This window comes from Coffea arabica, chromosome 5e (genome assembly GCF_036785885.1).
Source record: "Coffea arabica cultivar ET-39 chromosome 5e, Coffea Arabica ET-39 HiFi, whole genome shotgun sequence".
Classification (NCBI taxonomy): domain Eukaryota; kingdom Viridiplantae; phylum Streptophyta; class Magnoliopsida; order Gentianales; family Rubiaceae; genus Coffea; species Coffea arabica.
In genome coordinates this window covers 9,313,934-9,336,174 of record NC_092318.1, presented here as the reverse complement: position 1 = coordinate 9,336,174, position 22,241 = coordinate 9,313,934, and the positions used below count along the sequence as shown (strand labels likewise).

Here is a 22,241-nt window from a genome sequence, read left to right as displayed (position 1 = left end):
ACTCATAAAACTCTTGAAATGAAACATGAAATAAACAAGAAAGTAAAGAGTAAAGGTTGATGAAATCTTATTCAATTGAATGAAAAAAGAACTTCAAGTTTCATTTTTACACCCTTGATCTTCAATTTCACAACAACATAGTTGTTTTTCTACAAAGAAAAGCTCACCTTTTACTCTCACAACTTTATGTTCTATTTTCAAAGCTACAACTATTTAGTTCTCTCTACCCTTCTTTTCTTTTCTAATCAATGAGATATAAGGGGTATTTATAAATGTTTTTGAAAGAGAAAATGTTCTCATAATGTGGCCATAAAGTTGTCCTTAACTTTTCCAAGACAAGTCTTGGTAGTTCTAGCCTTTTTTTTTACTGAAAAATTGGTCAAAAAACTTTTGTGAAATGTCCACAAGAAAAGGATGCTTTGTGCGTCCGGCGGCTGCTAGGGTTGCGTCCGCGTGGGTGCTTCGTTCATGGCTGGCCAGTCGGCCCTCCAGCACTTCCATCATCTTCCACCAAATCGTTTGTTGAAATTGTGTCCCAGCTTCCGCCTCCAGTGACGCGCGATGTTCCTGGTGTTCTTCCACTTTCGCCATCCGTTGATGTAGTGAAAGAGCCATCATCCTTCAAGGGTAAGCCAGCTGTCTTCTTCTCCGATGAAGATGTCACGGCTTTCTCAGCACCTTTTAAACTTACGCTGGTTGGCAAGTTCTCCAAGGGCAGGCCACGCATGGAGGAGCTACGAAAGATGTTCCAGTCTATGGGGTTCAAAGGCGTGTACTGTCTTGGGTTGCTTGACCCTAGGCATGTATTGATCAGATTTACTTTGGAAGAGAACTATTTGCGATGCTGGCTTCGTGGAGTTTGGAACTTCCAGAGCTGGGTTATGCATATCTTTAAGTGGTCTCCCATTTTCTCGGTATCCTCGGAGTCTCCCATAGCACCAGTGTGGGTGTCTCTTCCTGGTCTCCCAGTTCACTATTTTGCCAAAGGGTCCTTGTTTTCGATTGTATGCTTGATTGGGGAATCGCTCAAGGTGGATTCTTCCATGGTTGCGTTGGTGAGGCCGAACATGGCCCGAGTTTGCGTGGAGGTTAATCTTCAGCAAGAACTTCCAGAAAAGTTTTGGATCGGTAATGGGTTTGTGGGGAGGTTTTGGCAACGGGTGGAGTATGAGAACCTCCCTAACTTCTATGCCGACTACTGCAAGGTTGGTCACAGGGCTCAAGTGTGTCGCATAGGGATGGGAAGAGAGGTGAGAGGCAGGTCGACGGCAGAGGATCAACGCCAAGCCTGTGCTCCTAAGGCTGCTGTAGTTGCTCCAGTGGGGGATGCAACGGGGCATGGGGAGTTGTTGGGGACTAGTCTGCAGGAGGACGAGAGGGGTGCACATCATCTTGGAGGGGAATTCACCGTGATGGAATTGCTGGAGGGGGAGACGGAGCAAGGAACGCGTCGCGAACTACAGGACGCTCCACCAAAGAATACTGCGCTGCTAGATGCGAGGCAGGTTGACGCCTCTGCCACGGTGGTGGTGTCCATTGAGGAGCCTAAGAATGCGGGCAAGGAGTTGAGGTCCCTGCCTGCTGAGGCAGCGTAGCCCGAGGACCTGGACCTACAATCTTCATTGGGTATTGCTCAGGAATGTAGCTTGGCCGAAGCCGCGATTCTACCTGGCTGTGTGGAGGTGCGGCTAGTTGATGCGGTGGTCTTGGAAGGGTCTCCAGGCCTGACTGGGGTGGAGAATCGGCATGGGCAGTTTGTGGTGTTGACGGCAGCGAGGAATCTTTCCCCTCGAGGCACAACACTAAGAGAGGAGGTATGGGAAGGTGAGGATGGGCTCGCTGCTGAACAGCCTTGCCAGGTCATTGACGACTCCTTCAGGGTAGTCACAGGCAAATCCAAGGGCGTGCGTGTGAAGTTTCCGTCAGATAGGGAGCTTCGTTCCACGGTAAGGGCTTCACAAAATTCTTTCCAGCCTTTATCCCGTGATTAATGCATTATTTTGGAACATTAGGGGTATGGCTAAGGCCTCCCATTTTCAGAGATTGCATAAATTAGTAGTGTCTCATAATATTCAGTTGCTGGTAGTATGTGAAACGCATGTTCGTATGTTGTTAGCAGAGGAGTTTCAGGCTAGATTAAAGTTTGATTTTGTAGTCTCTCATTCTGAGGGTTTGTTGTGGATTTTCTATAATGCTCCTTTTAGTTGCTCAATTGTGTGAGAGGGGGGTCAATTTTTGTCTCTGTCTATTCTCTACCCGTACTTGGGGAGCTCGATTTCTTTCTCGGCTGTTCACGCTGCTACTACTGCGGAGGAAAGGAAAGATCTTTGGGCTGGCTTACTTCAATGTCAACCGTCCCACGGATCTTGGATGGTATGTGGGGATTTTAATGTCGTCGTGGGGGAAGAAGAGAAGAAAGGGGGTAGGCCGTTTACGGTTGCGGAAGCTGCTGACTTTGGGGCCTTCATGAGTGCAGCAGGTTTGGTGGACGGCGGGTTGTCAGGCTCTAGCTTTACCTGGTGCAATAACCGCCATGGCCGTGCCAGGATTTGGAAACGGCTAGACCGCTTATTGCTGAATGTGGAGTGTTTTGATGCTGGACTTTCGCTTGGTGTTGCTCACCTGGAGCGTCATCCTTCCGACCATGCGCCATTGTTAATCTCCACTGCTACCAGAATGGATGGTAAGCCCCATCCTTTCCGTTTCATCAATGCCTGGGCTGATCATAAGGAGTTTTTTGGGAATGGTGAAAGAGTCATGGCAGCAGAAGTGTGATGGGTCCCCAATGCATGTTCTTTGTTCCAAGCTACAGCGGCTCAAGTGTCAACTTCAATGGTGGAACAAGGACCGTGTGGGGAAATTTTCAGACAATGTTAAGAAAGCGGAAGAGGAGGTTGGGAGGCTAGAAAAGTGTTTGGAGGAGGAAGGGTCTGAGGCTGTGCATTCGGATTTGCAACTGGCCTAGGCTACGCTGAGACGGGCAATGGCCATGGAGGAGTCACTGCGGAGACAAAGATCTCAGGTAAAATGGCTGGTCTTGGGAGATCGTAACACTAAGTTTTTTCACTCAATGGTAAAGCAACGGCGCATGCAATCGGTAATTCATCGAATACAGAAGTCTGATGGCGAATGGGTGTCTGAGGATGAGCTCGTTGGCGCGGAGGCGGTTCGATATTTCTCTACCTTATTCTCGTCAGCGGATGGCCCTGGTATGCTAGATGTCCTCGCGATCATCCCTCGATTGGTGTCAGGGAAGGACAATAAGATGTTGGAGGCAGTTCCGTCCTTGAAGGAGGTGCGGCAGACTGTATGTGAAATGGATACTAGTAGTGCAGCAGGGTCTAACGGGTTCACTGGTAGATTCTTCTCCGCTGCCTGGGAGATAGTGGGTGGTGATGTGCATAAGGCGGTACAAAGTTTCTTCTGTGGTGCTGATTTCCCAAGAAGAATTACAGCGATTTCCATTGTTTTGATCCCCAAGGTTCAGCAGCCAAAGGATTTCTCCCAGTATCGTCCTATCAGTTTATGCAACTTTGTGAACAAGATTTTCTCCAAGATCCTAGCTCGCCGGTTAGCTCCTATCCTGCCAAAGATTATTTCGATGAACCAGAGTGGGTTTGTTCGGGGTCGGTCGATATCAGACAACTATCTACTCGCCTAAGAGATAATTGCGGGTATCAAGAGGAAGGCGCGAGGGGGGAATGTCATATTCAAACTTAATATGTCAAAGGCGTACAACGGGATGATGTGGCCTTTCTTGATACAGGTCCTGCGCGTGTTTGGGTTCGGAGAACACTGGCAAGATATGATCTAGAGGGTTATCTCTAACATGTGGTTCTCCGTCATAATAAATGGGTCACTTTGTGGGTTTTTTAAGTCATCTAGGGGGCTTCGGCAAGAGGACCCTTTGTCCCCTGCTCTATTTATTATCAGGGCGGCAGTGCTATCTCGTTCTCTTAACCAGTTGGTGGCTTATCGTGGGTTCCAGGGCTTTCGGGTTCTAAGAAGTTGCCCGACTATTACGCACTTGGGTTATGCGGATGACGTGCTGATTTTCTCCGGCGCTAATACGACCTCTCTCAAGTTGGCGATAAAGATACTGGGGGATTATGAGGTAGTCTCTGGCCAGTTGATCAATAAACAGAAAAGTTGCTTTTTGGTACATGCGGCCTTGGAAAGACCAAGGAGGTTGAAAATCTAGCAGGTTACGAAATTCTCTTCTAAGCCTTTTCCCATCAAATATCTAGGGTACCCCCTCTTCTACGAGCGGCGAAAACGAGAGTACTTTGCTGGGATCTGCCAAACAGTAGTGAGTAGAGTGGAGTCCTGGAGAAACAGGTTGTTGTCTTTTGGGGGCAGGATGGTGCTGTTGAAACACGTCTTCGCCGCTTTACCAGTATATCTGTTAATTGCTGTCTCTCCTCCGAAATCCGAGGGGAGTCAGAAGCTGCATTGGATTAGGTGGGGAGACCTATGTCTTCTAGGTGATGAGGGAGGGCTGGGATTCCGGCGCTTAGGGGATATTCACGATGCTTTCTCCATCAAATTATGGTGGAGATTCCGCTCTCTGTCATCTTTTTGAGCGTTTTGTGCAGAGGTACATCCTAATCTAGTGTATCGCGATGGGGGCTCACAGACTTGGAGAAGAATGATAACGGTGCGGCATATTGCGGAGCAGCATATTGGTTAGAGTGGGCGCTCTAGTAACTCGAACTTTTGGTTTGATAATTGGTTAGGAAATGGGACACTGGCGTCGAGACTGGACAGTGTTCGGATCATCTAGTGGCTGATTTTGTTAAGGATGGCACTTGGGACGTTCAACTTATACGGCAATGGGTGCCGGCAGGGATCGCCCACGAGATTGCTCAAGTTGATCCGCCGGTGGGCCAACTTCCTGATCTGATGGTATGGAGACCTTCACGGTCTGGACAGTTCACCCTACAGTCTGCGTTTAACCTAGTACGGTGGCATAGCAATGGATCCTTCATGTCTTAACAATGATGGGACCCATATACAGGAGGATAGGTTATGCAGGTTGGTCTTCACCAATCTCCTGGAATTATTTGCTTTATTCTTCCCAAGCCGCAGGGTCTTCCCAGCGACTTGGGCACATTTCTATACAGAGATTTCTAGGTGGGCTTCGCGTTCCTCCTTTAAGCCTATGAGGTGGGTTCGGCCTCTTCCTGGTGGCTTCAAACTTAATACAGACGGGTGTTCTAAGGGCAATCCAGGTATTAGTGGTAGTAGAGAGATCCTTCGGGATGGCGGCGGCAGATTTTGTTTGGCTTTCTCATGCCATTTTGGGAAGGCAACCAGTTTACAGGCCGAAGCGCGGGCCCTTCTTGTTGGGGTAGAAATGTGCGTCCAGGAAGGGTTTGACTTCTTCGAAGTTGAACTAGATTCGCTCGTGTTAGTCGACATTCTACTTGGAAAGATTGGCTGTCCATGGAGTATCTATAAGGAGGTGCAACAGTTGTTGGATTTGAAAGAGCGGTTTCCACAAGTCTCCCATTGTTTCCGCCAAGCGAACCAGGTTGCTGATGTCCTTTCGAATGTAGGGTGCTCGCATGAGGGGAAGGTGGTTTACACGTCTACCTCGTCGTTACCTTCGATTGCTAGAGGCCCCATGTGCCTAGATAGGTTAGGGGTTCCGTCAATTAGGAGGTTCCTACAGGACTAGTGGCCTCTTCATTTGTTTCCCCAATGTTATGTGATAATAAATTTTTTGGTTTGAAAAAAAAAAATTGCAGTAGGTTTGAACTATTTTGCTCAACCTTCAATATTGTTCTATTTTTGGACCAAATTCAACTGCAATTTCCTCAATGATAGAAGCCGAATTAGCTCTTTCACAAACCATAAAATTGTAGTCCTTTGAGTTATCTTTCGAATGTATCAAGAATCATCTCATTTGGATGTCTATGGGCAAAAAAATGACCAAAACACCCCTAACTGTTCAATCCCCTATTTCACCTTTTGAAAGCAAAAATGCATGATGGTATATCGACCTTTTGGCCAGGAAAATGCATGAACTGGATTTTGATATCTTCATGAGAATTGTAAATCTATGTATTAGCTTCATCATACTTTAAGAATTATCTCAATCTAATACTTGTAACTCAAGATATAGTCAAAATACCAAAAGATATCAAAACTATCAAACTTTTTTTTTTTTTTTTGTAATTGGTTGCATCTCATCCTATGAACATTTTACACTTCATATTCACTTTGAATCACTTAAACCATCAATAATAATACAAATATATTTTCAATTCACTCCATTTGATGATTGAGCCGTTAGATCTATAAAAATATGAAATTTCTACCACTTTAATTCATAGAAATGCAATTTTTCACAATTGGACCATAAAATGCAAATTTCACTAGAAACCTAGTTTTTTAGCTATAAAAATGACTAAACACACCAAAACATAAATAATAAAACACACTTAAAACATGCAAAATTAACACGTATCAATATGCTTACACACAACCAAGGTTAATCGTCAAAATCATTAGTCCAAATTATTTGTGCTTGTTAATCATCAAAATCAAGGATTGATCAACTTAAATCTTCAATCTCGATGAGATGTTTGCCTTGTACCCAAAATTTATATCCCAACATTAGGACCTCTCTGTCAACATGCTTGAGATTTCTAAGCACTACATCACATTTGAACTTGTTTTTAAATTTATGATGGTGTTATATTAAAACTATATTATCTAATTATAAGTACAAATGTAGTACGGAATATAGTTTTACATCATTTTGTGTAAGAGTTGATATTTGAAATTCTTTTATCTTGAGGAAAATTGCAGAAACCTCTCCTGAGGTTTCTGACACTAGCATTCACCTCTCCTGAGGTTTAAGAAATAGCATGCAGCACTCTTGAACTTAATGAATATGTTGCAGATTCAGTCCAAGCAAGAAAATGTCCCATTAAAAAATGATTTTAAGGAGTGAGATGAAAATTTTGTATCAAATTTGCCCTTGATCTTGCTTGGCAAATAGTATTAGCAAGTGAAGGACAAAGGTATTAAGGATCGAGAAAGTTTAGGGAGTGTAAGCAGAAACCATTTCCAAGCAACCTGCAATAGCTTTTTCACTTAAGGAAACTAACGGCTAGTTAACGGCTAAATGGCTAGGTTCTTGCACCAGCTTATAAAAGATGGTCTGCAATACATGAAACTCAATATTAGGAAAAAAATGAGTTGTTCATTTTCAACATAAAACACAGCTGGTTTGATTGACTTCAATTTGGCAGCTTGAGGTAAAATATTACAGCAAAGAGTATGGCTGCTTCCAACCACAAGGGAGCATCATGGAACTCCCCAACATCCTTCACAATAAGGAATAAATATTGCACCTGCAATCGAAAGGCAACTTGAAGATCTCTGAGACTGAAAAGAACCCCAACAAGTTATATTTTTGTTGTGCCAAATGCAAGTAATTCCGGTGTTATGAAGGTCCTAAAGAAGAAGAGGTCAGCAATAGAAGAACTGACACCAATTCAGTTCTGCAATTTGAACAACAGCTGCAAAGGTCAACGGTAATGCAAAAGGAAATGCCAATTCTAGTGGCAAGGGCAGGGGCTCTAAATGTAGCAGTCAACATACTTTTTATCATCAATCTCATATTTGTTGTTATGTATGTTTTCATCCATATTGTGATGATGTGCCGGTTCAAATATACATATCTAAATATAAGATGTAGTTGTAGAAAAAATTGGTGTTGTAAGATATAGTAGAGGAAAAGTGAAACATCATGTATGCAGCACCATTTCTAGTTTACATTATAATGCAACCAATTAAGTTTAAGTATACTGTCATCCGTACAAAATCTAGTTCATCTACCAATACTTGCAAAAAAGATACGAAAAGCAGTTGCATTACAAGACTAATCCATTAATACAAAAGTGCATCAGAAAAATTCATTACTACAAAACAGCATCAGAACAATCCATTAATACAAAAGCATGACTGCGCAATCCATTAGTTTCAAAACACCATCTGCTGCAATGACTGAGAACAAATGATGAGGATTGCAAAGACCTATCAGTTGTCATCACTGCAACAGTCATACAAAACATTCGTATATAGTGACCTAAATGCAAGGAATACTACTAAGTTGAAACTGAAGCAGTAAGTAGAAAACTACAGAGTATGCATTAGAATTGCATACTAAAACTGTTGTTGCTGCTGACATTTGTTGACTGCAGTGTTGTAGCTACATTGATTGACAAAGATGCAGCTATAGCAACTTGAGATGCTGCAATTTGCTGAACTGGAGGAGGTTCCAGAGTTTGAGTGACTTGAGTAGTTGTATTTGCGTTAGTTCTCTTGCTACTCCCTCTAGTAGTTGTTCCAGTATTGCACAATGGTCTTCCTGTCTACACAATCACAGAGATCGAACCTTATATTCAGGCATTATATTGAAGCATGTATAAAATGCAGTCATTTGAATGAACCTTTTTCTTTGAAGCAGTTGTTGTGGTATGAATCTGCTGTTGTACATTCACAGTTGCAGGTTGACTTGGAGGAGAATGATTGATTCTTTGGTTTGAGTGTACAACAGGCACATTGCCTTGCACATGATCCTAACAGTAAACATAGACAAGTAGCTTTAGATCTTAGAAGGTTTTAAATGCTACAATCCTGATAATAAATCAAAAAAATTTTTACCCAAAGAGTAGCTCCTGACAGGCCAGTGTTTGCAGTCCCCCTTCCTAGTTTGCCTCTTCTATTGCTCAACTGTTAGGGAATAAGCTAACATTAGTGCATTTTATTTATTTTCAGTATTATTTTCAGTAGCAAGTTGAGCACATATAAGACCTGTTGGCCAGGAGTTGTGCTGCCATTCTTCTTCTGGACGGTGCTCTTTGGCAAGACCTCTTATTGTGACCAAAAGAGCCACAGTTTCCATACTTGAATCTGCTCGGCCTTTTTGATTGTGATACAGATTGTCCTTCATCATGTTCCTTTCTCCCATTCACCTTTGGTCTACCTGGAGCTCTCCTCAAAGGAGGTGGCAACATGTGGTATAGGTAACATGTGGAGGCTTGAGGAGTCTTAAGCTCTCCTCAAGACTGTTGAAGGGGTAACATGTGGCATAGGTGGCCACATCTTCTTATCAGGAATTGGATGAATTATACTTGTTGTGACGACCCCACTTCTCCTTAGGGTGAACCCTAGGGTTTCGGCGGACCGCCTGCCTAGCTCTCGCCAGGGCTTAATACGAGTCAAATTTAAACTTAAAAGTAAATAACCAATAATAAAAGTCAATATAAAGAAAAGTCGCTTTCTTATATAATCATTCAAGTCTTACATCACAAAGTTTTCAAAAGGTACATCAATTTTTTCAAAATACAACCATTCAAATTTGACTAAACCATTTACATCCAAATTCTAATCAAAAGGTAATCAAGTCCGCTTCTTCAAAATCTTTCCATTCCAAGCTCCTATTAAGGAAAACAAACTATGGGGTTGAGCTAACGCTCAGCAAGGCCGAGAAAAACATGCAAACAAATAAGTTCAAGTAACAATAACACTTGTACAAGAAATATAGTTAGAAAGTTCATGTAATTCACAAATAACAATAAAGCACAATCAATAAGGATACGGGAGCTCTCAGGAGCTAAATTCCCATTTGCTTTGCCAAGACTTGATCCAATACCTCCATATGATGGCACTCCGTCAACCGGGTAGGTAGCAAGTCCGTAGAAACCCCGCTTACTTCCTCCATCCCTCATTTCACCCTCTCGAATCCATAACCAAACACTCACTAGAAGGAAAATACTACTCGAGTATGCCAAGTAAGACCTCAAAAGATCAAACTTATAATTTTCTCATGGTTCACTAGGCTTCTCAACCAAACCCATGCCGACTCGAGTTGCAAGGTTAGCCAATAAGTTGTGGGCATCCCCAGATGTACAAATACAATTTGCCAAGTTCACGCAATTCAATTATCAAGTCACGTTCACACAAGTCAATTATCTAGTCAGGTAAAAGAGAACGAGTGCGATAAAGTACACACTCATCTCGACAAGTTCAAGTCACTTAATTAACAAGAAACAATTCAAGTATTTAGCAACAAATCATGTACTTGACACTCACCAATTCAAAAGTAAGTGAGCAAATAAAGTCCTTCAATTGTCCGTACTGGGATCGCCTTCGAAACCCCCTTGAGCACTTGAAGAAATAGTGACCAACCATCACTCACATATACTCTAGACCACTTAACATTCAAGGAAGGAAATTGTGACGCCCCCACTTCTCCCAAAGGCGAAGCCAAGGGTATCGGCGGGACGCCTGCCCAACTCTCGTCAGGACTCGGTACAATCCATAATTCAAAACTAGGAATACTTCAAATAACTTCAATATATATATTTAAAGAACTTCAAAACACTTCATACTTACAATTAGTCAGCTCTCAAGCTTAATAGAACGAAAAAGAATATTTACTACAGCCATCTGCTGTAATACAACTTAAAGTTTTCCCCAAAAGAAAATAATCTAGCACTATTCACGAGCACTTTTAGTCTCCAACCCTGTTAAGGAAAACAAAAACATGGAATGAGCTATACAACCTAGTGAGGTTCTAAGACACTCTAGCAATTCTAATAAATCAAGTAATTTGAGCATACTCAATGTATGATTCAAGGTTGCACATTGGCACATTAACAAGAGACAGTTATCATTGTACGAGTAATTTGAGCATATCACAGGTATGGCTCAGGGTCGCACGTTGGCACATTAGCATGAAACAGTTATCACTATGTAAAATAAACACACATTGAAGGATACGCTGTTTCAGTGGAACCATTTCCGTCAACAGCACCTTATAACTTCATAATCCCCTCGGTTTGTCTGGCCATCACCTTATCCCTCCAGTGGTAGTACTCGAGTATACCGAATGGTGTCCCAGGGTTCCAATCTACCCGATCGAGCATAGTCCTGGCTCGAGTAGGTCAGTAACCAAGGGTAGGGTCCAGTTCAGCTTAGAGCTTACAACATGCACAAGTAATCAAGTAAATTGGTAAACGGTAAAAATTTATCAATTTTGTAGGTCGAGTGAGATAAAGTACACACTCGCTGTAAAACTGTGAAAAAGTTCATGTGAACACGTAATTTACTGTAGTCACATAATCAAGTAGTCAAGTAATCAAGTAAGCAGGTAATCAAGTAAATTGGTAAATAGTAGACGGTAAATAATCTCAGTTAACGGTAAGATTTATCATTTTAGTAGGTCGAGTGAGATAAAGTACACACTCGCCTTAAAACAGTGGAAAAGTTCATAGGAGCAATTATCGGTAACACTTAACAGTTAAACACATAATGACCATGGAGTAAACATGTCGTAAAACTATTCAAGTAACGTACTCCTATATGGAACACTCACCAATTCGAAACAAGTAATTAAGTGCTCAAACAAGTGTTTAGGCGTCCACTTCGAGTTCCTCTTGAAGGTCCCCTTGAGCGCCTAAACAAATAAAAATCAACTATTACACACTATCACTTAAAACCCCTACTTATCGAGAAAGATTGCACCCGTGTACAATCTAAGAAAATATCACAAAAATGAGCCTCAATTACTCGTAAATCGAGGTTCAAAGGTGGGGTTTAAAACTCAAGTAAAAATCTGATTTTTATCTTTAAAATCATTGGATGGAAACAAGTAGGTATGAAACCATGTAAATAAATTTTCAAACGAACGATTGAAGTCGGACGTGAAGATGCCACGTCACAATCCGACCAAGAACTGGCCGGATATCCGGCCGGATTTTTGGCTGGATTCAAGGCAGTGAAGAAACCCAATTTTTTTTCAAATCTCACCATCAATCCAGCCAAGAACTGGCTGGATATACGGCCGGATTCTATGAAATTATTTTCGTTGGGATTCTTTTCAAAATGGCCAAAATTTATCAAATTTAGGGTATTTTTTGGAAAATCTTAACTCACTCTTTGAAAGTTTAAAATTGAAAAATTTAGCACCATTGGAAACTACTTCCAAAATATTAAAAGTTCTAGGAAAACACTTTTCCATGATTCCAATTGGAAGACATTCAAATTTTGGATCCAAGATGTTGTCTTGGAATACCAAGACAGATTTAGTTGATTTTCGGCAAAGTTTGAAAATTCTGCAAAATTCACACAATGTGAACTAGTCTCTGAAATTTGGAACTCAATTAGAGTTACAATCAAAGTTTAAAACACAATAAGTGGAACAAGATTCGGAGTTTTGGAGCACCAAGATATAGCGGCTCAAAGTTGCTGAAAAGTGAGACTGTTAGGCTAATTTTCAGGTTTAAATCATGAACTTTGGGACTTTGGTTGGGCATCGAAATGGGCTCGGAATGGCACCAAATTTGGTAGTATTACACTACCATATAAGGGCTATTCCTCTGTCACTTTTCATAGAAAAATAAGTTCAGGAAGTGGGTTAACAAAGTCACTAAAGTTCCAATTTTCCAAGGCAAAGCTGCCTTGTACTTCCATTTCCTTTATTAAAACATTTGGCCAACGAATCTTTTCAAACATGGTCCATTTATGAATAAAAATGTCTAATAAATATCCAAAATATATTTGGTTGGTGATTAACACCAAGAATTTCAAGATCACAAGTCCCAATTCAAAAAGGGTCATTCAACTAGCCAAAAAGAGGATTTTTCATCATTGAGTCAGTTTCAAAATTCAGCGACAACTCACTCAATTCAACTTGGAATTGAGCATGGTTAGTGGAGTTGAAAATTACATTCATAAGGCTACAATTTCTCAGAAGGAATTGTTTTAAAATTCTGTCCACAACTAGCTCATAATTGAGCATTAAATCACAGCTCAAAACAGGGCTTCCAGTATAGACGAGAAACAAAATAGGCAAGTTTACAAGGTTTGTACGGCTAGCTCAGGTGGAATTAAGGCATGAATTTTATACATTGGAAAACTGGAAGTGTCTAGTTTCTAATGCCACTAACGGCACTCGATTTTGACATCGGAGTAAAAAGTTATGACCGAAACAAAAACACTGCCAGAGTAATACGGGGCTCATTTCCAGCTTTGACAAATTTTCGAAAACTCAACATTTAATCATCCAAATCACCTAATTTTTTGCGGAAACCTTCCACACAACCCACACAACATGTATACATCATAAACAAGTCAATTGAACCACAAAAAAATGCACTAAGGGTCATGGTAATAACAAGGGCAGATTTGTCACTTTTGCTCAACTCTCTCCTTTTGAGTTTTCCTTCACAACCCAACGTATTTCCACTAGATTAAGTACTAATCCAATATAAATAACATCGTATATCATCAAATCAGTCCACCAAGCCATTGTGGGATTTCATAGAGTCCACACACCAAATTTCCAACATAAATAAAGCTACCCACATGAATATATGAGCTTATAAATGCAATATAACTTCCATAAGTCAAGATTTGAGAGGTTGATCATCACTTACTTTCTTAGATGATCAAGGCTGAAATTTCGGTCCTTTTAGCTCAAGAAAAACCGTGAGAGCAAGCCCCTTTTCCTAGCTTGAGGTGATCTCCAAGTGGTTAGCAAAGTGTATGTGAATTTTGAGGTGATTTGGTGAAGATTTGAAGCAAGGATTGATGAAGGAAAATGAAGAACTTTGGTTGTTTTTCTCCTTGGATGGCTGGCTGTCTTAGAGCAAGAGAGAGAGAGGTTTTGGCTGCAAATGAAGGTTCCAAGAGAAGCTAAAATGTTTGGCTCTAAATTGGTTCAAAAGTCAACTCTCTCTCCCGTGCATACGCGCGCGTTTCGTGCTCGATTCCTCTCGAGTTTGCTTCACTTGTGTGACAGACCCACCTCCCCTTAAGGCGAACCAAATGGTTCGGCGGACCGTGGCCAGCTCTCGTTGGGACTCAGTCATTCACCTCAACCCTCAAACAAAACCAGAATAAACCCACAAGAATAACTATAATGACGATCCAAAACTTAAAGCAAAACTTATGTACATCACTATCTCAAAAGGAGTACAAACATCGAATAGACAAAGGTTCTCAATTCATCATACATCCAGCCCGTGCCAAAAGGTAGGGCGAGAACCATTACAAAAGAATCCAAAGAACTAGACTAAGCTAGTCTATACCAAGCACTCGTCCTTGCTCGCGTCCCCTGTTAAGGAAAACAAAACTAACGGAATGAGCTAAAAACTCAGTGAGGTTCCGAACACATAATCAAACAATAGGTCCAGTGAAAGCAATAATCAAACAATAAGTCAAGAAACAGGTACAATATAAAGCGATAATAATACATTCATTAAAAGGATACGTGCTCACATGGAGCCTTTCGTTCTTTCCTTCTCCTTTCGTTCCTTATTCCTTCAATATTTAAAATTTCATTTGTAATTGAAAACCTCCTTTCATTCTTTCTTTTCATTTCTCCCCCTTCTGTACATTGGCCAGATTCCACCCGACAACGTGGTAATACTCGAGTATACCAAACTTTCACCCAGGGTCACCCAAATCGCTCGACCGAGTCCGCTTCTGGCTCGAGTCGACCGGCAACGAAGGGCAAGGGCCCAGTTCAGCCAAAAGGCTTACATACATGCACAACTAACATGTAAACACTTAACATTGAAAATTTCACATTTTATTTAGGTCGAGTGCGATAAAATACACACTCGCCTAACAAAATTCATTTTGAACAAACGTTTATCATTTAATCAAATATCCACAACAAATCACATTATTAATAACATAACAAACAAAGAACACTCACCTATTTAAACAAAAGAACGTCCAAAGTATTCTTCCGGGTGATACCCTCAATCACCAAGGAACCCTAATATAACCAAGAGAAACTATCACAGTTCATCCATCAAAAGTTTAAGTAATTCAAAGAAAATTCGAATACTTACTAGTACAATATATAAATGTGAGTTTTAAAATAAAAGGGTACACTTAGATTTTACGGCCGAGAAAAGAAAAATAAATAAACTCTAGATTCACCCCTAAAGCCTCGTTTGATAAAATTAGGTTTTACGGCCGAGAAACCCTAGGCAATTCTTCTTTGTTTCGAAAAGAAAATGAATAAATATTTGAAGTTCAAAACTTGACATTTGTAACTGAGTATCATGCTTAAAACCGTTGTCTCATTCACCATGCGGAAAAGTACAAGTTCAAATGAAAGGTAGCTTAGATAATACCATTAAAGTGGACCTAAGTATGTCCAAGCAAAGTAAGTCCAACGCATCACTAAACCACATTTCAAATCTCACTTTTACTTATTCAAACATCAAGAAAATAAACGGACAGCATTTCCCCTTAATTTGCTTACTTTTCTGGCCATCAAGGCTTCCTTTTTTCCTCAATCAAACCCAAGTAATACACAAAATAATTTTATTTCAATAGCCGTTCAATAGGCTTCAAGTAGTACAAGTACAAATTCAATCTAGGGAAAAGTCCGGAAAGGAAAACAGGTTTGACGTTGTTTTGTATAACAGACACAAATGAGGCTACGCTTATCGGATTGGAATACAATTTATACCGTTTCGAAGCTAAGACAGAGAGCTACAACTTTGATTAAGACCACTCAGTCCAGTTCATAGTGTAGCTAGGTCAAAAGTGCAATATACGAAACCAGAATCTCACACACAGGTTGGCTAACCGCACAATGGTTAAACGACAATAACTCAGGCTACCGAAGTCCGATTGAGGTGTATCTTATGGAGTTTCGAAGCCAAGACATATACCTACATTTTTTATGAAGACCTCCAAAGCCAAATATTGAATTTTCATAGTCAAAAATGGAAATCTCCATGAAAATAGAAATCTGAGCGCGGAACAGGGTTCATGGACAGTCAAGGGTATTTCAGTCATTTCACATACTACAGTGCTCGGATCGAGCTGAAAGTTTGTAGGCAGCTAGTTAATACCATTTTCTACAATTTTCATGTTTTAACCTAAGCCTGATTCAGCCTCCATCATGGCCGCACAGAACCGGGCAGAACAGGGAAAAAATGAAACCCTAAACTGGAATTCATGCATTCAAGTGCTAATCTTCCACAAAACAACATCTAAAACAACTAAAAACCACTAATAAGCAATTAATTGAAGTAAAGAGGATGTTCTTGGCAAAATACCTTAAAACCACAAGAAAGGTAGGAGTTTAATCTTTCCTCCTCCAAAACAACTCCATCAACACCTTCAACCTTCCCTAATGATCACTTGTATGGTGTAGTTTGTGATTTGGTTGGTTGAAACTCAAGATTTGAGCAAATTTGGAAGCTAGAAATTGAAGAGCTCTCTCTTGTTTTCCTCCTCAAGAGGTTCGGCCAAGACACAAGAAAAATGGGAGAAAATTGAGTCAAAATTGATTTTAGGAAAGTTAAGAAGGTCTTGGTCAAAAGTCAAGGTCCAATGGTTTTGTGACAAATGATCCTTTAGAGATTCAATTCTATCCTTTTGTCTACCAAGGGTAATTTATCTAGCTAACTTCCAATTGTCTCCTAGCACCTTGTAAAATAATAATACTTAGCACAAAAATCACTTAATCACCAAAATTTTATCGCACTAGCGGGTCCCACGTCCATAACGCACTTCAAATTTAACCCGAACTAACTTATACTAGAAAAATGGTTGGAAAAGCTATATTCACTTATAAGGTGTCTAGAAAATTAATGTAGTAAACTAAAATAAGGAAAATGCATGAAAAGGAATAGAATTAAATGGTATAAATTAAGAAAAATTTTACGGGCTCTCACAACTTGTGCACTAAACCTCTAATGCACTTGTATTCCTACTATTATTATTCACTCTTAATGATCTAAAAATAAGGGTCTAAAGTCTCTCAATTAATCGCGCGCGTAAAAACTCATACTCCCTATTTGTGCGCGATAAAGTGGAATTTTCAAGAATTCTTATAACGATAGTATCACTAACTAATAATTGAACACTTAAACATAAAAATACCTATTTCAAGACTAATGTACAAGTCTCCAATTTTCCAAGGTTATTGTATTCTCGAATCGATTATTGTCTCCAAAGGCGCATCCACTATTCACTCTAAACGAGCTTCCAAAAATAAATTTTCGAATCAAGGCACTTTTAAAATACTTGTAGGTCATAGTTCCATGTAATTGAGTATAAAGAGATTGGAATAAAATATTCAGAGAAAACGGGTGAGTAAATAATTAATTAAGCCAATAAAATAAAATAAAATAAGAAAAATTCGAGTCCTCACAGAAATGCACTTGCTTAAAATTTAAGACAACGCCTTAAAAGAGATTTTCTCATCGAAAATCGAGATTCAAAAATGAGGATTTAAAGTCACAAGGGAAACTTGTATCATCCATGAAATCAAGTTTATAACGGACTATTAATCTCAAAAGGAAGTTGGAAGTTCTTAAAAGTTCATTCCTTAAGAAATCAGAAATTTTCAGCTTTACGCGACCATACTTGGAAAATCAAATCTTGAGTTTGGTAATTCCAAATTTTGAAAACTTTACGCCTTTGGAAACTAGATTCATAGTATTAAAACTTTCCAGAAGACACTTTTCCCAGATTCCAACTGGAAATCATTCAAATCTCAGCTCAAAGTTGCTACTTCATAAAATCAGGGCAGAACCAGTCTTGATTTTTCAGCAATGTTTGGAAATTCGGCAAAATTCATAGGAATTGAATTAGCCTCTGAAATTTATAACACAGAAAGAGTTTCAAACGCAACAAGAAGAACTAAATTTGGATTTTTGAACAGCAAGATACAACAGTTTGAAGATGCCTGGATTTCACAACCTGTTCAACAATTTTCCAGTTACCAGCTTTGACACAGTTTTGAAATCAGACCATATCTAACTCTACACAAGTCCAAATTGAGAATGGTTTATGGCGTTAGAAACTAGATTCAAAATGTAATAATTCATCAGAAGACATTATTTTCAGACTCTTTTCACAAGTAAGACGAAATTGAGCCACAAGATACAGTTTTACAATTTCTCTCGGATAAACAGGTAAAACAGGTCAGTCCACTTTGCTAGTTAGCTACGGCTCATTCAAAACAAATTAGCAGGGTAATTTTATACCGTTGGAAAAATTTTGGTGTCTAGTTTCAAATGCCACAAACGGTACTTGATTTCAATTTTTGTACAAAGATTTATGCTCAGACAAAGTACCCTTAGTCGGCTGCCCTGGCCGCTGTTTTCCAGATTGCTACCTTTTCCGCAAAACCCAAGTTTTATGTAACCAATTGAAATGATTTTTTAAAACCAATTTCCACACACATAATACAACATATAACAAGCAATTTAACAGCCATATAAGCAACAAAATTCAAAATCCAAGCGAGGCAACAAGGCAGAAATTTTCGGCCAGCTCTTCCCATGAGTTTCTTCCAACTTTCTCTCCTCTTACCAAGCCAATATCAAGTCACTCATCACACAAACAACAACAATCAAGCAAGAGCCTCAAGTCAGCTACCTAAAAGACCACCTCAAGACCACTAGCCTAGATGTAAAGCAAGAAATAAAAGTTTTCCTCAAGTCCAGTAGCCTAGATTCTTGATTAGGGTTTCAAATCCATGAAATACAACCTCTACTCTTGGTAAAATTTGAAAGATTAAAGAAGGATGAAATGGTTACCTCTTCAAGCTCCTAAACCCTAGTTGTAAGCAAGACTTTCCACCAATACTTCACCAAGAAACACCACAAGCTTGCACCTTCCTTCAAGCTATAGCAAAATTCCAAGAGATTTGTAGGTTGGATGAAAAGTATCAAGCAAGATTGGAGCAAAAGGTGAAGCTTTTCTCTTCCCCCATTTCTTCTCCTTGTTTGGCCGAGAGAGAGAGTGTGTGAGGGAGTGAAATGTTTAATTTGTTTGTGGTGAAAAAATAAAGGAAAGGCTAACCATAAGTTTGTATAAAAAGTCAACTTTCAATAGTGGCTCAATAGTGCCTTGCACTACCAATTTCTCTCTTGTTTGCTACACTTATACACTAATCCTTCAGGGTAATTCCTCTAGCACTACAATTACTCATACTTATTAGTCTAATATTAAATCTTCAAATCTCCAATTAGTCACGCCGGTGTGACCTTCGAGAAACTTTCGACGCACACGCGATAAAAGCTTAATTAAGAAAAATTCATGCAAAATAGTAAAATTAAATAACACTATGGCAAAATAATTATAAAATAGACTAAATTAAGAATAAAAACATGATTCCTTACACTTGCATATGTCTTTAAGTACATATCTCTTGAGAACCAATGGTCACAGTAGGACTCTAGCTTCTGTCTCTTGTAAATAATCCCCAATGCAGCATGTTTACAAGGAAGTCCTAAAATTTGAAAAGCTCCACAATTACAACTTTTAGCTGGCAAATTGACTATGTAAGACCTGTTCATATCCCCCACTTCAAATATGTCATCACCTGCCATAGTAAGTTGACATTGTCTTGATGCTTGTCCTATTTTTTGCAGTTTATCCATCATCTTTAGGGTGACAGTAGTGGTTAGTGTGCACCCTTTTTGATATCTCTTGTGTGTTTTCTTCATGAACTTCTTCCTCAACCCCTCAACCAATGTTGAGATAGGTTTCCCTCTTAGCTCACCTATCCATGCATTAAAGGACTCAGTATAGTTATTTGTGACATGATCACACTTAATTCCAGTATTAAAGGTATATCTACACCAACTTGTTTTGGGAATTTTCTCCAGATATCTCCAAGCTTCTATGTTTAGCTTCTTTATGTTGGCCATGGCTTCATTATGCCCTGCAATGTCAAAGCTTTTTGCTGCTCTGCAGAACAGGTTACTGAGCAAAATACTAGGAAATTGAGCTTTAAAATTGCTACAGATATGCCTACAGCAATGCCTTCCATGAGCAATAGGCACTATATCTTCATAAGCAAGATTCAAGCCCTAAAATGAAAACCAAAAAAAATTATATTGTTACACTAATGACTAACAGAATCAGAACTGAACAAAACTATTGCAGAATTAATGTATCTTTTGCCTGTCACTCATGAAGGTTAAAGGACCATTCTCTCCAAATGGCCCAAAGAACTCCTCAAAGTGATGGAAAAACTAACTCCATGTTTCTTTATTTTCACACTCAGTCACAGCAAATGCAATAGGAAAGATGCTATTGTTAGCATCTAAAGTTACTGCTGTGAGAAGTACGCCACCAAAGGGACCTTTCAAAATACATCCATCAAAATCAACAAAAGGTCTACAGCCTTCAAGAAATCCACTTCTTTGAGTTTTAATAAATATTCTCAGAAATCTAGACTCAACAAGGAGAGTAGGCCTATCATAATGTATTTTGCAAATGTTGTGCGGGTTGTATTTCCTGAGAAGTTCTGCATACTTTGGCAATTTGGTGTAGGATTCACTGTGATTGCCTTCAATCTCATTTCTTGCTTTTGAAAGTGCTCTATAAATTTGCCATTTGCTTGGATGAACACCATATTTAATCATCTCTGCTTCTACTCCTTTGGAAGACATGTTAGGGTGAATTCTCATGACTGGTACTAGTTTCTTTGCAATCTAGTCAGCTGTAGCTTCTATGTTCTTCCTATCCATCACATATGTGTGTTCACCTTGGTAAGACTTAATCATAAAGGTGATGGAATCTGCTACTGGTGATGCATGAATTCTCCATTTGCATCCTTCAACACCACAAATAGCTGTTACTCTACTCTTTTCATTCTTCACTCTCACAATAGGAAATCCTTTCTGAATGCATCAATATTAGTGAACAGCTGACCTTTCTTAAACTCTATGTTTCCTGTTAGGTTATACGTCCACATTTTTTATTTCAAAGCTTGCTGAATGGGGTCACATGCTTCCTCATTTTCAGAATCAAAAACAATATCACCCTCCTCATTATCATCAAAATAAAAAAAGGACATGTTAGTATTCTCACTACCTGCCAGAGACATACTATCAACATCTATGTCATCCTCATTGTCACTATCCATGTTGTGTAGCCAGCTTGAATTAAAGCTAAAGTCATTATATTCATCCTCAGAATCATCAATCTCAATAGCAGATACACTATCATTTCCTTTTTTTCTTAAGTTCAGATAGGTGTTATGACCATTTTCAACCTCAACATTAGTTTGATCATTGGGAATAACATCCATATCCAGCACATGCACATTAATCACCATTACAGACGTATGCATTTTGAACATTTCACTAACACTATTATCATCATCTGTAATATCAAACATGCGACCTGTCTTAAAAATTAGGCACCTCATATGTATTAACTTATTCAGATGCCCAGGGACTTGACTGAATACTTTCTCGGCAACATCAAACAGCAAGTTAATATAATAGTAACCAATTGGATCGACATTTGGAATTCTCACTTGTTTCCCCTCATAGTGGACAAATATGTCATAAGCAAGAAGAAGAGCCATCCTAAGTTTCAAAAGTGACAGTTATTGAGCAAGGATCAATCACAACACCTTACAATTGTACTAAAATGTTCTATATTTGTATTATAGACCAGTTCTGAACTCAAACAATGACTAATGCACCATGTTTATACAAGAGCTGTAAAGATCAAAAACAGATCATGATACATCATCCATTGATTAATGTCTTAAACAACTGGAATAGCAGAGCAACAAGTCTTAAACAACTGAGTACAGCAGCAAGTCTTAAACAACTAGAATAACATCACATTCATATGCCATTGATCATTACTGACATATTCAAATCATGATGCAAGAGCTAACATACATTCACTGTAGTCAGGTTTTGCCTTATTATCATATAAGAGCTAACATGGAAATTCTGTGTCTTCAAGTGACAACATCAGAAATAATTTACCTATACAACTGTGATTCTTGCAAGTTAACTGGAGTAGATGCTCAGATTTTGGTTCCTTTCTATTGCATATTGTGCTTCCTCTCTCACGCATATGAAACCTCTCATGAACTAAGCAAAAGCTCCAGCGTCTTCCCTTTTGTTTCCTTCCCTCAATGATCACAATTTTATCAGTCATTTACCTCTCTTATGGAGCAAGTACACAGCTTGTCGCCTCAAGAGCTATCAAAGCACAAATTGGCGTCAATTCATGGTGCCATCTTCCTCCTCCATTGCCGCCTTGTGGCTGCCTCTACAAATAATGCTTAAACATGCTCCCAAGTCTGATCAGACAAGGACGGACTGTCAAGTACTTTAGTTAGTTAGCTAATTAGTTTAATTAGTTTAACATGCAAATAGTTTAATTAGTTTAATTATTTTAACAAAGGATTTGTTGGTTTTGAT

At 39.4% G+C, this 22,241-nt stretch overlaps 1 protein-coding gene across 1 annotated transcript; it reads left to right on the top strand.

The window, feature by feature from the left end:
- The first annotated feature begins 725 nt into the window (after positions 1-725).
- On the top strand, positions 726-2,775 carry LOC140006879 (uncharacterized). Its single transcript, XM_072049551.1, has 3 exons — positions 726-1,586; positions 1,638-1,946; positions 2,224-2,775. Exons 1-3 carry the CDS (start codon positions 726-728, stop codon positions 2,773-2,775), a joined length of 1,722 nt encoding a protein of 573 aa, XP_071905652.1.
- Positions 2,776-22,241: the final 19,466 nt, after the last annotated feature.